Raw genomic sequence first — 17,689 nt, forward strand, 5'->3', positions numbered from 1 at the left:
AGCAACCAAAGAGTTTTTTAAGGGAAAGAAGTGGAATGTTATGCAATGGCCAAGTTAATCACCTGACCTGAATCCGATTGAGCATGCATTTCACTTGCTGAAGACAAAACTGAAGGGAAAATGCCCCAAGAACAAGCAGGAACTGAAGACAGTTGCAGTAGAGGCCTGGCAAAGCATCACCGGGGATGAAACCCAGCGTCTGGTGATGTCTATGCGTTCCAGACTTCAGGCTGTAATTAACTGCAAAGGATTTGCAACCAAGTATTAAAAAGTGAAAGTTTGATTTATGATTATTATTCTGTCCCATTACTTTTGGTCCCTTAACAAGTGGGAGGCACATATGCAAACTGTTGTAATTCCTACACCGTTCTCCTGATTTGGATGTAAATACCCTCAAATTAAAGCTGACAGTCTGCAGTTAAAGCACATCTTGTATGTTTTATTTCAAATCCATTGTGGTGGTGTATAGAGCAAAAAATGTTAGAATTGTCTCGATGTCCCACTATTTATGGACCTGACTGTACATTAACGAGTCAACTTGATCTGAAAAAAAGTATGTAATCCTTCAGTTTCCCTGACTTGCTGCTGTAAGGAAATTAAATACTTGCTCTGTTTTCTACAATTCACAGCTGATTACTCCAGGTCTCAGCAGCTGGACACAATGGGGGGGATTTATCACTCCCTGCACTCCAGAATTCTGGCTTCAAAATGTAGTATAAGAAGGCTTTTGTGATTTTTTTGGGGCTTACTTGCACAAAAATTTGCAACTTCTTATGATTTTATTAATGGGCATGATTAGCTATGTTAAAGGGGTTGTCCGGGTTCATAGCTGAACCCGGACATTACTCCATTTTCACCCAGGCAGCCCCCCTGACATGTGCAGTTCATGCTCCGATGCTCTCCTTTGTCCTGCGCTAAATCGCGCAGGGCAAAGGCATTTTCAAGAGTTCTGGTGACGAACCGGGCTCTCCATGGGGCTGTCAGGAAGCCCGGTGACGTTACTGGAAATGAAGGGCGGGCTTTAGCGCTGCCCTAGCCATTAAAACGGCTAGGGCAGCGCTAAAGCACGCCCATCAGAGCCGGTGACGTCACCGAACACACTGCCGGGCGGAAGCAAAAGAGCCCTTGCCCAGCACGATCTAACGCAGGGCAAAGGAGAGCATCGGAGCATGAACTGCTCCGATGCTCAAGTCAGGGGGGCTGCCTGGGTGAAAATGGAGGTATGTCCGGGTTCAGAGCTGAACCCGGACAACCCCTTTAATGAGGTGTAGATTGATAGCTTATCATCCGGATAGGTCATCAATATCAGCATTGGCAGGGGTCATTTATCTGCATGGCCCATATCTATAGGCATAGCGTCCTTGCACTTAAACCAAAGGTACATTTATATTTTAGGGCACTCCTATGATCTTTTGTCTGCCCACATCGATATATGTCCCCTGACAAACCAACCTAGTGTTGGGGAAACGCAAGCGTCGGGACCTTGGATTGGGACATCCGTCTAACTCTATTAGGGCTAACCAGGAGCAAGTAATGGCTTAGCCACAGATAGGTGGGTTCACCCTTTTCGGGGCGGGTGCTCTGCCTTTAGGCAGGAAGAGTTGGAAGGGATTCACTTGGGAGAGCACCGGATAGTCCATACCACCAACATATGCACATTATCAAGAGGATCTACTGCACAACAGACCGTGAGTAAGAAGGACTAATATTAGTCCTGCCTCCAGATATCCTGCATAGCCCATTTTATCTCTTTTTCCAGTGTCAATTATAGTTCAAATTTACGTCAGCTCATAGTTGGCGCATGGCCTTCCAAAAGCTGCATCAGATTTATTATGAGGCCTTAATATTTGGCACCTCTTGCTCTGACAAACATTTCTTTAGGACTGTGTTATGTGTTATGCCTAGTGCAGGGCTCTAGAGAGTGATTCATGAAACAAGGATTCTCTCTTTGGTGTTCTTTGAATGTCTGTACCATTTTCTGATCTCCTAAGTGCTGCACTAGACAGAACGTGATCAATTTTGATAAGTGTTTCTTTAATATCGCATCCACAATCCACAGACAGAATTACCATTTTCTCTATATATGCATATCTGATCAATTTTCTGTTTTTCATTCCTCTAGGAGACTCACGCAACCACCTATCAGAAAGTTCAGTCAAATTTGGATCCTGAATCTCTTGTGAGCCACAGAAGACACTTGAACATGTTGAGAAGGAGTGCCCAAGAGCTGAAAGTTGAGCATGAAGTTCTTCAAAGCTTAGTAAGATGACTACTGAAACAATATATAGAAAGCTGAAATACATTTTATAGAGGTGGATCAGCCAAATTTATCATGTGCCTGTTTCTTCTTTGTACTAGTTTGCAATGTTATAAAAAGTCACTGCTTTATTGAAACATGAATTTGAACAAATATGATAAAAGCACACTATATAAGTCCAATGCCCTACACCGCTGGTATGTCGGCCAAGCCCCACATGAAAAAATAAGCTGTGTATTCACACCATAGGCAATAACAATATACAACTGCATATGACATATTCCTTACAAACATTATTCCAGAATAATTGGAATATGCAAACCTATGCACCATAGGTTTGCATATTCCAATTATTCTGGAATAACTTTTGTAAGGAATATGTCATATGCAGTTGTATATTGTTATTGCCTATGGTGTGGAAAAAGAAGACCCCACACGTATCACCAGAGTAGGATTTCTCAGAGGTCTTTTTTTATAGGTGGTGCGGCCTTATTCTCTTGCTTACCTTGTGTGCGTGTGACAGTTGTAGCATGTAGACTAACACTCATAAGTTATTTATTAAAGTGGAGCCTGCTTATTGTGGTTTATATCTAGGGTGCAATGTTAACATACCATGATGCCACAGCTTAAAGGGGTTGGACACTTGGACAACTGTATACCAGGCACTATTACCATGGATTATCATGCCACTATTATGTCACTTACTTGTTAATATTTAGTATAGGTTCATGACAGATTTTATGATTACTGAAACTACAACTCCAGCTTCCTTCCTTTCTCGGCCAGCTTCCTGTCATGTCTGGACAATGCTCCTGTCTATAACATGGCTGCAGATGGAGGGACATGTGACCAAAATGTCATCATGCCTCGCCCATTGAACCACATTGTCTCAACTCTCAATGTGTGCGCAGATGACAGGTGCACTGTTTTTCAGTGGAAGAGATATAATGACATTTTGGGAACCTGCCAGGAGGCTGACAGAGTACGGGGGTGGCTTAAAGCGAACCTGTCACCATGATTTTGCACACAGAGCTGGGGACATGGGCTGCTAGATGGCCACTAGCACATCTGCAGTACCCAGGTCCCACAGCTCTCCGCGCTTTTATTGTGTTAAAAAAACCTTTTGAGTGATATGCAAATTAGCTGATATGAGTCCTGTAGCCGGAGATGAGTCAAGCGTCAAGGAGCCCAGCACCGCCCCGCGTCCTCCGAATCTCCTCCTTGCCGGCTGACGTCACAGAGCTGGAGCGCCGAAATCTTGCGATGCGCGAGCTAGCGCATGCGCAGTGTCGGCATCATGTTCATTGATGCCAGCACAGGGAACGAACTACGCATGCGCCAGCTCGCGCATCGCGAGATTTCGGCGCTCCAGATCTGTGATGTCAGCCGGCAAGGAGGAGATTCGGAGGACGCGGGGCGGTGCTGGGCTCCTTGACGCTTGACTCATCTCCGGCTACAGGACTCATATCAGCTAATTTGCATATCACTCAAAAGTTTTTTTTAACACAATAAAAGCGCAGAGAGCTGTGGGACCTGGGTATTGCAGATGTGCTAGTGGCCATCTAGCAGCCCATGTCCCCAGCTCTGTGTGCAAAATCATGGTGACAGGTTCGCTTTAAGCAACCATGAAAATGGTCCCTAATAAAGATGAATAGGTAAGAGTAGAATATAGTACTTCCTGGTATAAAATTGCAGTAAATGGCTGTTCTGCTACAGATATAAAAGGTCCTTAAAGGGTTGCCTCATCTGAGACAATGGGGTCATATCACTAGGATATACCCCCATTGTCTGATAGGTGCGGCCACCACCAAGCGCTTTCCCCAGAGAAGTGAATGGGAGAGCACTGTGCATGACGAGCCATTGCTCCCATTCACTTCTATGGGCCCAATGGATCGGCGCTGGCTCTACTATGTTCGGCAGCCCCATAGAAATGAATGGAGGACGGCTGCACATGTGCAATGCACCATCCACCAATTTCGGGGCTCCGGTAAGGAGATAGGTGTGGGTCCCAGCGGTGGGACCTGCACCTATCAGACAATGGGGGCATATATATATATATATATCAGGCAAATATAAATATGGAGGTGCAGGCCAATGGATCCCGCAACAAATCCAGGACAATATAAGAATAAAAAAATGGCAGCACTCTCACAAAAAAAGAGTGAAAAGAAAAACACTTTTTCACCCCTGTGGTCACAACTAGGGATGAGCAAACTTGTATTTCAAGTTTGGTATACAAGGTTCAGGTTCGGGTTATGTAAGAATTCCGTAATGGATTCTGCTACCACGGACCATAACTAAGGGTCCATTCACACGTCCGCATAATGGGTCCGCATCTGTTCCGCAATTTTGCGGAAGGGGTGCGGACCAATTTATTTTCAATGGGGCCGCAAAAGATGCAGACAGCACACCATGTACTGTCCGCATCCGTACTTCCGTTCCACGGCCCCGCAAAAAAACAGAGCATGTGCTATTCTTGTCCGCAGCCACGGACAAGAATAGGCATTTCTATCGTAGTGCCGGCCATGTGCGGTCCGCAAAATGCAGAACGCATATGGCCAGTGTCCGTGTCCGTGTTTGGCGGATCCGCAATTTGCAGACCGCAAAACAGTTGAGGACATGTGAATGGACCCTTATGATCCGTGGTAGCGGAATCCATAATGGAATTCTTAGATAGCCTGAATCTTGAGCGCCAAACTTGAAACACAAGTTCACTCAACACTAGTCGCAACACTAGTCGCAACGTTTTAGCTCATAGCTTGAAAAAAAGACTTTGTGAATGAGCTGAAAACATTGTGACCACAGGGGTGAATAAAGTGTTTTAGAGTGCTGTTATTTTTTTCTTTATATATATATATATATATATACACACTGCTCAAAAAAATAAAGGGAACACTTAAACAATACAATGTAACTCCAAGTCAATCACACTTCTGTGAAATCAAACTGTCCACTTAGGAAGCAACACTCAGTGACAATCAATTTCACATGCTGTTGTGCAAATGGGATAGACAACAGGTGGAAATTATAGGCAATTAGCAAGACACCCCCAATAAAGGAGTGGTTCTGCAGGTGGTGACCACAGACCATTTCTCAGTTCCTATGCTTCCTGGCTGATGTTTTGGTCACTTTTGAATGCTGGCGGTGCTTTCACTCTAGTGGTAGCATGAGACGGAGTCTACAACCCACACAAGTGGCTCAGGTAGTGCAGCTTATCCAGGATGGCACATCAATGCGAGCTGTGGCAAGAAGGTTTGTTGTGTCTGTCAGCATAGTGTCCAGAGCATGGAGGCGCTACCAGGAGACAGGCCAGTACATCAGGAGACGTGGAGGAGGCCGTAGGAGGGCAACAACCCAGCAGCAGGACCGCTACCTCCGCCTTTGTGCAAGGAGGAACAGGAGGAGCACTGCCAGAGCCCTGCAAAATGACCTCCAACAGGCCACAAATATGCATGTGTCTGCTCAAATGGTCAGAAACAGACTCAATGAGGGTGATATGAGGGCCCGACGTCCACAGGTGGGGGTTGTGCTTACAGCCCAACACCGTGCAGGACGTTTGGCATTTGCCAGAGAACACCAATATTGCCAAATTCGCCACTGGCGACCTGTGCTCTTCACAGATGAAAGCAGGTTCACACTGAGCACATGTGACAGACGTCTTTAGACGCGGTGGAGAACGTTCTGCTGCCTGCAACATCCTCCAGCATGACCGGTTTGGCATTGGGTCAGTAATGGTGTGGGGTGGCATTTCTTTGGAAGGCCACACAGCCCTCCATGTGCTCAACAGAGGTAGCCTGACTGCCATTAGATACCGAGATGAGATCCTCAGACCCCTTGTGAGACCATATGCTGGTGCGGTTGGCCCTGGGTTACTCCTAATGCAAGACATTGCTAGACCTCATGTGGCTAGAGTGTGTCAGCAGTTCCTGCAAGACGAAGGCATTGATGCTATGGACTGACCCACCCGTTCCCCAGACCTGAATCCAATTGAGCACATCTGGGACATCATGTCTCGCTCTATCCACCAACGTCACGTTGCACCACAGACTGTCCAGGAGTTGGCAGATGCTTTAGTCCAGGTCTGGGAGGAGATCCCTCAGGAGACCGTCCGCCACCTCATCAGGAGCATGCACAGGCGTTGTAGGGATGTCATACCGGCACGTGGAGGCCACACACACTACTGAGCCTCATTTTGACTTGTTTTAAGGACATTACATCAAAGTTGGATCAGCCTGTAGTGTGTTTTTCCACTTTAATTTTGAGGGTGACTCCAAATCCAGACCTCAATGGGATGAAAAATTTGATTTCCATTTTTTTATTTTTGTGTGATTTTGTTGTCAGCACATTCAACTATGTAAAGAACAAAGTATTTCAGAAGAATATTTAATTCATTCAGATCTAGGATGTGTAATTTTTGTGTTCCCTTTATTTTTTTGAGCAGTGTATATATATATATATATATATATATATATATATATATAAAGAAAAAAATAACAGCACTCTAAAACACTTTATTCACCCCTGTGGTCACAATGTTTTCAGCTCATTCACAAAGTCTTTTTTATATATATATGTAATTTATCAAACTGGTGTAAAGTAAAACTGACTTAGTTGCCCCTGGCAACCAGCCAGATTCCACCTTTCAATTTTCACAGCTTCATTGGAAAATGAAAGGAGGAATCTGATTGGCTCTTATAAGCAACTAAGCCAGGTCTACCTTACACCAGTTTTGATAAATCTCCCCCACTTTGTACTTCTTTGTGTATATAGCATTGTGTGTCGTCACACTATACTAATTTGTGTGGGAAAAGTGACAGTTCACTGTGCGGACTGCACACAATACTGTATTCAGAAGAGAACGCATGTAGTGACCATGTGAGAGCTGTTAGTAATGAGATCTATATCCTGCTTATAACGCCATTGATTGCTGCACTAACGTTATCAGCAGAAATATCTATTGTGTCTACAAATAATGGATTTTCTACAGATTGGAAAGTGAGAAATAGATCTGCTGATTTCAGTTTGTAGCATACTGTAAGACTCACCATGTTGTGGATTGGAATCAAATCTTACTACCAAGTTCTTTGCAAGTTCCAGCAGCCAATATCTAAGTGGCTGCTAGCTGTGCTATGTAACAGGATGTGGGGACGGGGCAGCAGAGCTTGTGCTGGTGCATGTGAAATCAACAGGAACACCCACAGAGCCTCACAGGAGATGACAGCAGTGAGCAAAACTCATAGAAGAGCATTTCTGAGAGCATGTGAAGCAAAGCTGATACCAATAAACAAACAAGTGCAATTGTATCATGTGCTGCATTACAGTAAGATATGGGGTTATTGATTTTTAGTGCACAAAGGTGTCCATAGATTTTAAGTTCTTAAACATTGTTAACTAGCTTGGTCCTCTTGCAAAGTACCTGTGTTTGAAATGGTTAGGAAGTCCCATGATTGTAATTATCAGGAAAACGTATGGGACCCAGCATCTAAGAGGACCAACTGGTTAATTTTGACTGGATAAGGTGGTGGTGAATACAATGCACATTACAGGAAAAGCAAGGAAACTAGCAAAAGTTACATGGCACAAGTATGGCCCATTCCAAGTTTACCAATGGGGCATTGGATATCATCAAGGATCAAGAATCATTGACTTGAATAAAATACCTGTAAGTACACATGATGTGTAACCATGACAAGGGGATATCCTCAACGTTTACAGTAAAGAAGGTTTCACCATCATAATGGGCAGGAATTCCTTACTGTAAAGAACAGTCAGACTATGGAGCTCTCTGCCACAAGATGTTGTGAAGGTTGATTCATAAAAGAGTACCTCCGATAGTCTGTTGATCCAGGGATTTATTCCACTAAATTTTCCCGCTAATATGTGGCTACTGACATCTGCCTCATATGAGTTTTTGCTTTCCTATAGATCAACATTGTAGGATTATTATTTGGACTTGATGGGCCTATCTTTTTTCAACTCAGTAATTTGGTGTAGTTAGATTTTAATCCACAATATGTGTCAATCATGTTCAAGTCATGTAGGGTCCAAAAACATATACAGTTTTCAAAACCCAAGGTTAGACCGTTTGTCACAATTTCCTTTTATTTTCTTGGTAGAACTATGCTCAGGAGGCAGCTCTATATGAAACTATATCGGGCTTTGATGCTCAGCTGCAGAATATCGAGGAAATAGTGCTAAAGAAAGAAGATGAGTTGTCTAAGCTAAAGGCTGAAGCAGATAGATTGGCAACTGACAGTAGGTTATTATGTTACATGAAAGATCTCCTTGAAATGGAAATACAGACTTATGGCCTGCTAATGGTTGAAGAGGAAAACAGGTAGGAAGATGGTAAATTTCGAATTTAGTGTTCACATCAAGCAGGATGTTAGTATTGAGTAACGTAATAAAGGGTTCTTATCTCAGCAGAAATATTTCATTTATACCTCTGAGTTTAAAAAAGAAATCTAAACTTGCAGCAATCACTTTGCTGACTGTGCTACTTTGGGTCCACCAGAACTATAACTGTGTGGGGCCCTCACTTGAGTAAACTTCCTGGTGCACCACAAAGGAAGCAACCGAGTAAGACTGTCGAAAAAAAGAAATGGTCAGTTTAATTCTCTAGGGTTACTGTATAAAAGTCCATACAACATGACAGCAGATATTTACCTATGGATGCCACACCTGTTTATCCACTGCACTCTTTCCGGTCAGTTATGTTCAGTCCCAGCCTGGGGTTCAAGATGTCAGGATCTCTATCCAACTAATGGAGTTCAGCTTAGGTCACTCACCGAGGTTCAGATATGATTTTGTATGGACCCTTTTCCTAGGTCACTCGACCTCTGTTTACTTGGACCTCCCCTGAGGAGCTGTGGCTCAGACTCAGTACAGTATTCCACTACCAGGACATCACATACAACAAAAAACATTTTTGGTGGGAGGACATCCATAATGTACAGTTCCCTTGATGCGCTGCCTCCTAGTGATGCCACTGCTAACAGTTCTTAGACATTAGGAGCCCCCGCCCCACACCTTTCTCCTGTGTTACTGACTCTGGCATCTGATTAATGAGCAAGCACTAACTTTCTTCACTAAAAAGAAAACCATTAAAACAACATTTTCCATCATCCCAACACTTAGCAGTCAATCTTAAATTGGGAAAATATGCAAAAACTCGTTAAACATTCTCTGAACATAGGGCAGTAAGTTGGATGCTGGTGGATATTCTTGTTATGTCGTACCTCTACACCTCACATGGAAATTCAGCTTTGCGGCAAATCAAATTTTTCTGGAAATATTTTCTCTAAGTTTTTGATTTGCTGCTCCCTTTTTTGTAGGATAGAAGAAGTGATTCATGAGCAACCTTGCCAAGGCATTATGAATAACAGACAAAGTAAGTTTATTATTTGATATACAAGACATAGATCATAATTACAATAACTAATTTATGCAGTAGTTTCTTCATTATGTCCTGTGTGCTTTTAGGGTTTCTCTAGAATGTTCTTCTGTTATGGTTTCTCCACAACATCTCCCAGGAGGTCATGGGTGTAGCTTCATTCACCTTTTTATCCTTCTCCAGAAGCTGGGACCTACCAGCCTTCCTTTGCTCCCTTGTGGCAGGCCCATCCACCAGAGTCACCTTTGTCTTCTCTCCAACAAGTCGCAGCCTATTTCTTGCCAGCAAGGCTACTTCTACTTAAAGCATCTTCCTCCATTGGAGGGTGCCTGAGCAATAGGTTCTTAGCTTGCTAATTCCTGCAAAGGTGTGCTGTATTCATTTGTTTGCCTGTGTACTGACTCTCTTTCCATTTCCTGGATATTGACCCTTTGCTATCTGATCTCAGACTGTTTATCGGATTGCTCGTACTTTGCCTGCCCTGATCTCAACCTGTCCCTGACCATGATTCTGCATGATCTTTCAGGGCTCTGCACCGGTGTCTCTGACACTGGGTCAGCTGCCAATCACATAGAGACTATTCCAGGAGGTAGTAGCCTGGTAGTTCGCCTGCAGTGAAGTCCCGATCCCAAGCTTAAGAGGGTGAAAACCAGGAACTGCTAGGATAAATCTAAAGCCAACTGTGTTGGTTGAAAGAGTGGTCCCACATCCTCTAACACTTTCTAACCGGCCACAGAATAATCGACTTCATGGAAGTGCTTTCAGATTTATTTTGAACGCCTTATCTTCTGTTGAAATCTTCTCAATGACATATTCATAATGTTCAAAATTGCATCCATCATCTTATTGATGGTCATCCACTTCTACTCTTTGAAACATAATTGCCTTTTTCATTGTCCTTTGTCTTCCTGTAATATGTCTAAAATAACATGAAACATCACTAAAGTCATTTGTTATTTACATGGATGGTTGGACTTGACTGTATTCCTGTCTTCTGAAGTCTTTGACAATAAAAAAAATTTGCCTAATTTCCCTGTTCTTTTGTGGCCTGCACTGACTTGTGGAAGCTAGAATCTAAAAATACAAACCTAACCTCCACCAGAACAATAAATAGTTTGAATATGGCAACACTATACTGTCATGTAGGCCCTCAAATTCCCTCAAATTCTCTCCAACATCCCATGCCGTTCTACAGGTCACATTCTGTTTAACTAAAAACACTAATATTTAGACAAATTATTTTACAATGCCTAGTCATTAATTTGCTGTTCAGTGAAACTATAGAGAAACCCAACTATAACCCAACACCTCTGGCCTTTGTTCATTAGTTGTTTCTGGTATTGAAGTTAATCCCTAATATAGTGAATTTGGCTAAACTGCATTACCAGGCACAGGCCATGGTCAATACTGTTTTTTCTGAGGAGGGAGCGCACTTTTTCTAATCCTAGACAACCCTTTTTTTTTTTTACTTTGGTTTTGTTCAAGCTTAACATATTGATCATAGGTAATGTAAAGAATATGGAGGCAATATACCTGCACTATTATATTCTCTGTTAAAATATAAGTATTTTGTGCAAATCTCTCTAAAAGTTATAAGGACAGAAGTAGTGAAATATAAAACCCATGCTAACTATTAGTGTAACAGCAGTTATGGATCGTTGGTTTTCACCCACATACCAGGCTCCGTGCTTGGGCGAGCACTGCCCTCCCTGGCAGCCTCCGTCATTGCTCGCATCCAGCTACATTATAGGGCAGGTAGCATCAGTGATCTGCTGCCAGTGTCTCTCCATGCACTGTTCCGGTCCTGGACTCTGTGCCTGCAGATGCTATACCTTCTGGAATCCACTCCACAGTTTCCTTTCTGCCCTGGACACAGCATGCCTTCTAGCCTGTTTCCAGGAGCACCTTGGTAAGGGCAGGCGCATCACTTCCTGTGATGTAAGGGTTTTGCACATGTGACCCGTGCGATCAATCCCAGCCATCCTGCAACTATTTTAGTGGTCTAGCCCTCTTCCCAGGTGCCTGAGCGGCAAGTGTAGTGTACGGGAACTGTAATACCCGTCACTACAAAAGTGTCACTTGGTGTGCTGTCGTCCCTCCTTAATTATGGGGAAGTTGGTATATGTCAGTTTTATAAAATGTCATGTAATGTAATGCATGTATTTCCCTGTTACTTGAAACTTGCATGTACAGGCCTGCTAGGGGTGTTATTCCAGCTTCTAGTCCTTAGAGGGAGCTAGGGATCCCTAGTTTATATAAGGCCCAGACAAGGAAGGGAAAGTCAGTGTAATCTGATCTAGTGTGGAGTGCAGAAGTTTCTAGAGCCTGAGGAAGCTGAGAGAGACAGAGGCAAAGTGCAGAGAAGCAAGAGGTACTCAAAAGAACAGAGGAGGTACTTTATAAAGCTACAGCCAAGGATATAAAGCCAGAAATAGGTTAATGGGCCTTGGTGAAGATTTGCTATATTCCAGGATCAGACAGAAATAGAGTGCAAGCTCCTGTACTGCAAGTCCTGCGTTCAACACTCTGTAAGCACCTTGCTCAATCTGTAATTGCCTGCATCAACCGTATTACATAATCGACTGTATGCCACGGAACTGCGATTCCAATATTGTCTCTGCATGAAAACTACTAAAGTTGGAGTTCTGCTTTAATACCACGTGTTCCTCAATTTATTCCTGCTTTCCGCAAACGGCGTGCCACCGTTTACTTGGCACTGGCGTCACGAACAATTTCTACCATTACCTGCCTATGCAGAGAGTCAGCCGTACCAGGTTAGTGTATATTGCACTACTACACCCAGGAACACTATTACACACAACTTGAGTACGCTGCACAAGGTTCTTGTGTCCTGCAAAGTTGGTGTTATCTGTGCTTGTGTTCCTGTAGAGCTTACGTGTGCTTGTGTTTCTGGACTCCGCTACCTGTTTGATCCTTGCCAGCTTTGCCTTCGAGTTTCATCTTGCTGCTCAGATTGCCTGACCTGTACCAGTGCTGCCTGCCCTGACCCATTTCTTGTTTGACTTTGCCTCTGACTCATCCTTCGGTCCTGCACTGTCACTTTTGGTTACAACTCGACCTGCTCACTATGACTGTATCTCTGGTACCTTGCACTGGTACCCCCTGGTCTGCCTGGACCAGCTGCTTCCTGTGCCAATCCACCTCAAGAAGTAGCAACTTTTTTTTCCCCTCTAGAAAGTCTATCCACACATCTGGGGTATTGTGAAGAACAAGGGGTTCACTTAGACAATGCCCTTAGAGGAGGTTGGTCAGTGGCACACAGGGCTCACACCCGCTGGTTCGTGATAGTGAATTAAATCTTTAGGTGAACCTTTAAGATTGCTCTAAGTGCACCTGTCTCATGACTTTCAAAGGAAACCTGCCATGCTGTGCATGAAGTCCTATCTGCAAAATAGGATGTACAGCAGGGGGAGCTGAGCAGACTGATATATTGTTACAGCATACAGTTACCCCCCAGAGTAAGGTAGTATCTGCATATTGTTAATTTCTTTATTTTATCTAATATAATGTCATGCTACATATTGCACCCAGTATAACCGTGTATGGATGGCACAGAAAGGGTTAACAATTCTGGTTCAGCCCTTGTAGGAGGTTAGATGTAGACTGGCTCCTAGCTACAGTCTAGATTGAAGTTTGGAAGGGAGAGGAAGCCGTGGCTTGTGCTCCCTCTTCTTAGGCCTGAAAAGGTACAGAGACGCATGGAAATCTGCATTATCTAGAGAAGGAGAAAAGGAGCAAGACAAAGGAGAGAACTAGAGAACCTACAGTGTTCATGGCCAAGCATTGCAGTCAGTAAGGTGACCATTTTACCAAAAGCTTTTAAGACTTTACTGGAGTGAGGGACACTGTTAAGACACCCTTCACATCTTGGAATGATCTGGCAAGTTATATCTCTAAAACCCTGTATCTCTCAGTGGACATTACAGCCAGCATTGCAAAAGTACCATTGCCAGCCACTGATTCTGAAGAAACTGCATTCTGTACATTGTGATCTGGGAAGAATTGCACTCTGTACAGTTGGAACTGTGTTTTGCTATTGTTAAATGTACTACAACTCCTATTTTTCACTTCAGTAAAGAGAGACATTTATTCTACTACATCTGGCCTGGTTACGGACTCCTACACCATATACCCCCATTGCACTCGACATGCCTTGCGTTACACCCATACCAACACTCAACATCATGTGCACCTAGATATCATCAGGCAGGAGCCCCAACATCAGGGTGTGCCCCAGGGGAAGAAAAGGTGCACCCTCCTTTCACTGCACTGGCCCAAGGGAGCAACTGTGTGAACAAAGCCACTATAAAAGACAGAGCCTCAACCAGTCCCATCTTCCACTCCCGCTCTTCCTGGGTCGCTGCATATACTTAGTGATTGACTGGCCTACCATATTAGTGTGCATACAGAGATAGCTGTCAACCACTAAGTAGTACCACCTACTGGACTCCTAAGCAAAGAAACAGCGCCAATTTACATGAATAAAATACAAGTTATGCCTCATTCACACGTCCGTGCTTAAATCCGTGAAAAAGTGGTCTGTGATTCCTCTGTGACCGTGCTGGATCCGTGTGTCCGTTTTTTGCTGTCCGTGTCATCCATGTTTCACTGACACTGGACAGCTGAAAAATAATTTTCAAAGCATCTGTTCCTAATGATTCGTGAAATGTGGATTAAAAAAGACGGATGACATCCATGGTTTTCACGGACCCATAGACTATAATGGATGTGATGGATCTGTGAACAGACAAAATAGATCATGCATCCGTGCTAAAAAAAAAAAAACGGACCCATGGACCATGCTAAAACACTGATGTGTGAATACACACATTAAAATGAATGGGAAGTGGAGAACATGTACAGCACATGTCCGTGGAACAATGACGTGTGAATAAGGCTTAATACTGACTTTTTTTCTCAGAAAATGATATAACAAGTTGCTCAACTCCTCCTGCTCTATATCATGCTGGGTGCAAATCAGACACCATCTTCAACATGACAGGTTCCCATTAAGGAGATGTATAAGATTTAATGTAATGGTCTTTTTCATTCCAGAAACAGCATCACTCTTGTGCTTCGGCTGAGCCTGGTTATTCCAGCTAATAAGGCTATTTTCAGACTAGCGTTTCTATTTTCCGCTATTGAGATCTGTCATAGGATCTCAATACCTGAAAAAAACGCTTCCGTTTTGTCCCCATTCATTGTCAATGGGGACACAACGTAACTGAGCAGAACAGAATTCTCCAAACAGCACTCCGTTTCAATTGGTTTTCTTTCATGGGATGTGGAGCAAGACGGATCTGTCATGACCCACAATGCAAATCAATGGGGACGGATCTTTTTAACTCTGACACATTAGAAAAACGGATCCGTCCCCCATTGACTTTCAATGGAGTTCATGACGAATCCGTCATTGCTATGTTAAAGATAATACGACCAGATCCGTTGATAACGGATGCAGATGGTTGTATTATCAGTTACTGAACTGTTTTTTGCTGAGCCCTGCCGAAATGCTAGTGTGAAAGTAGCCTTATACTCATTCCAACCTTTTTTCTTTCACATCAGAGCATATAATAGAGATCTGTCAGTCAAGATGAATGAGTCTTCAGCCTCATTTCCAATAGAGTGCACTCATAAGCTTTAACTCCCATAGTAGTCTCATCGATCTCTCTACTGAATGGACTACTGGGATGCATTAATTCAGATTACTAGTAGGGCTGCCTTCTTAGACACCGGCTGTTGTGACTTTTTTTCATGTTGTATTGTTCTCTTTGAACATTTTTATAATACTATGCCCAGATCAGGATACAGTTGCATCATTGATGTTTTTAGTGTTTCTGTTTTTGATTTCAGAGTCGATGTCTGTCACCACTAAAAACCCAGTAGTTCCTGAGCCATCGAGTGGACATTCAACGCAGTTATCAAATTAGCACCTTAAATAAGTTTATATACTAAAGAGATAATAAAATATTGTATTGATGTGATTTTTTTTTTACTATCCTATTTATCATTGCAGGTAGTTATGATTTAAGGAGACTCCTGAAAACCTATTGTTGGAAACAATTGTGGTCGGCTACCTATTCCAGCAGTTAGATAGCTTTATATGACATCCATTCCGTTGAATAGGTGACCATTTAGTACATGATTAGGCTTAGGTTCAGTTCACACTTCAGTTATTTGGTCTGTAATTTCGATCAGTTATTGTGAACCTGGTGCGGGTCAAAAACACAAATCTTTCCATTACACCTGATCTCTGAGTAGGCTTCACTACTGGTTTTGGCCAGTTTTTAATCTAACAGGGCCCCAAATCTCCTGCTTCCACAGACACAGAGTTGCATGAAAAATTCTGCCTGTAGCTGCCACAAAGGGAAGCTTAGGATACACATCTGTAATCCTGTTCAATGGGAACGTAATAAGTCTGTATGCAGGACGCTCCCCTCAGTGGTTGCTTTACGCAGTCTAAATTTTACCATTTCACTGTACAGGGAATTTGGAGATTTGTATGAGAACACATTGCCTTATCCATATTGTGTATACCAAACACTTTAAAGTCTATGTACACCTTTGGGAACAGTTTTTTTGTTATTATTGCATTGTACTTATTTTGAGCTAAAAATCATTTTTTTCAATTATCTTTATAAAAAATATGGAATTCTAGCAGTAGCCTGTGAATTTTTTATCCTTTCCGTCACCTGGGGAGCAGAAGGACTTCTTATCTCTGCTCTCTGACATTATAAACACTCATCAGAGCTCAATCCTTATCTTTCTGATAAGAATGTGGCTTAAATAAGTGTTTAAGACCTCTTAGTAGTTTAGAGATGAGGGTTATTAGATGACTGACACAAAGTGAAAGTGAATGTACCAGTCACACAGTTAGAAAAACAGTTAACCCTTTGTGACAGAAAGGCTCAATATTTTCAATAAAGACCAATTGAAAATAAGATTTTTAGCCAAAAATGAGTGAAATGCAATCATAAAAAATTGGCTCCAAAAGTGTACATAGCCTTTAAGTTGGCAATATCAAGAAAATATTTTCTGGTCAAAAGTTCATCATGTGCATTCCCTGTTTATATGCCTGTACCACGATTCACATGTACATACTGAGGGTTGATCAGCTGTCAGAAGTTGGCACCAGTAAGATTATAAAAAGGCAACAGTACATTGAGATAAATCTTACAGAAATCCCTCCCCCACCAATCAAACATGGCAGGCCTAAATTCCAGTGCTCCCTAGCTGTCCTCATACACATAAGATAAGCAGCAAATGCCAGAAGATAATGACTATAGCAATGTACTGGACAAGCTAAGAAAAAGATGTAGGTTATACACTCCCACTCAAATGAATGCATTGTTATACAATTTTGCTATGTATTTTTTGTAGAATTTTTATTTTTAATGTTTTGCAGTTGTTGTTTTTTTGCTAAATTGCTTCCATCCAGGGTTGTGGTTGTTGGAACACATATTACACCAGTACAAGGAATAAGCTACAGTCTACAAGATCTAAAGGAGTGTATTATTAGTCCAATACAATATGTTTACTGAAAATGAAAGTAAAGTTCTAATGTCTTTCAAGAATTAAGGGATAAATAAATATTAATGGATTGATATATCTTCATATCTGTTCTTTGTCAGTTTTCTTTTACATGACTAACCACACAAAAACAGCCATTAAAATAGTACAATAAAATTCCTGTAATCCAGGATTTGGTTTCCAATAAAGAATATGAAATTTCACAAGAACCGAATCAGAAGACTTGTGTGATCGGAATTGGTGTCATATGGAGGTTCAGTAGGGTCTATAGACTTCTATGGGCATCGTATTGTGGCATTATAAAACACAGTCTCATGTGAATAGATGGTTATTAATTGGTTGTTAATAATTAGAGTTGAGCGGACACCTGGATGTTTGGGTTCGGCGAGTTCGGCCAAACTTGAAAATAAAAACGAACCCCATTGAAGTCAATGGGGACCCGAACTTTTGGGCACTAAAATGGCTCTAAAATAGTCCTGGAAAGGGCT

At 42.5% G+C, this 17,689-nt stretch overlaps 1 protein-coding gene across 8 annotated transcripts in view; it reads left to right on the top strand.

The window, feature by feature from the left end:
- The window catches only part of LOC121004948 (keratin, type I cytoskeletal 18-like), a 42,673-nt gene extending 25,460 nt beyond the window's left edge, over positions 1-17,213 (top strand). For 2 of the 8 annotated variants that reach the window (XM_040437400.1, XM_040437393.1), the window contains 4 exons: positions 2,123-2,260; positions 8,374-8,594; positions 9,592-9,647; positions 9,834-11,283. In XM_040437400.1, the coding sequence (XP_040293334.1) occupies positions 2,123-2,260; positions 8,374-8,594; positions 9,592-9,647; positions 9,834-10,006 (588 nt within the window). In that variant the 3' untranslated portion in view covers positions 10,007-11,283. Of the gene's footprint in view, positions 1-2,122; positions 2,261-8,373; positions 8,595-9,591; positions 9,648-9,739; positions 11,285-15,503; positions 15,795-17,109 lie in introns of those variants that run through there. The other 6 variants (XM_040437394.1, XM_040437397.1, XM_040437399.1 and 3 more) reach the window with 6 other exon arrangements.
- The last annotated feature ends 476 nt before the right edge of the window (positions 17,214-17,689 follow it).

Source organism: Bufo bufo, chromosome 6, assembly GCF_905171765.1.
Source record: "Bufo bufo chromosome 6, aBufBuf1.1, whole genome shotgun sequence".
Classification (NCBI taxonomy): domain Eukaryota; kingdom Metazoa; phylum Chordata; class Amphibia; order Anura; family Bufonidae; genus Bufo; species Bufo bufo.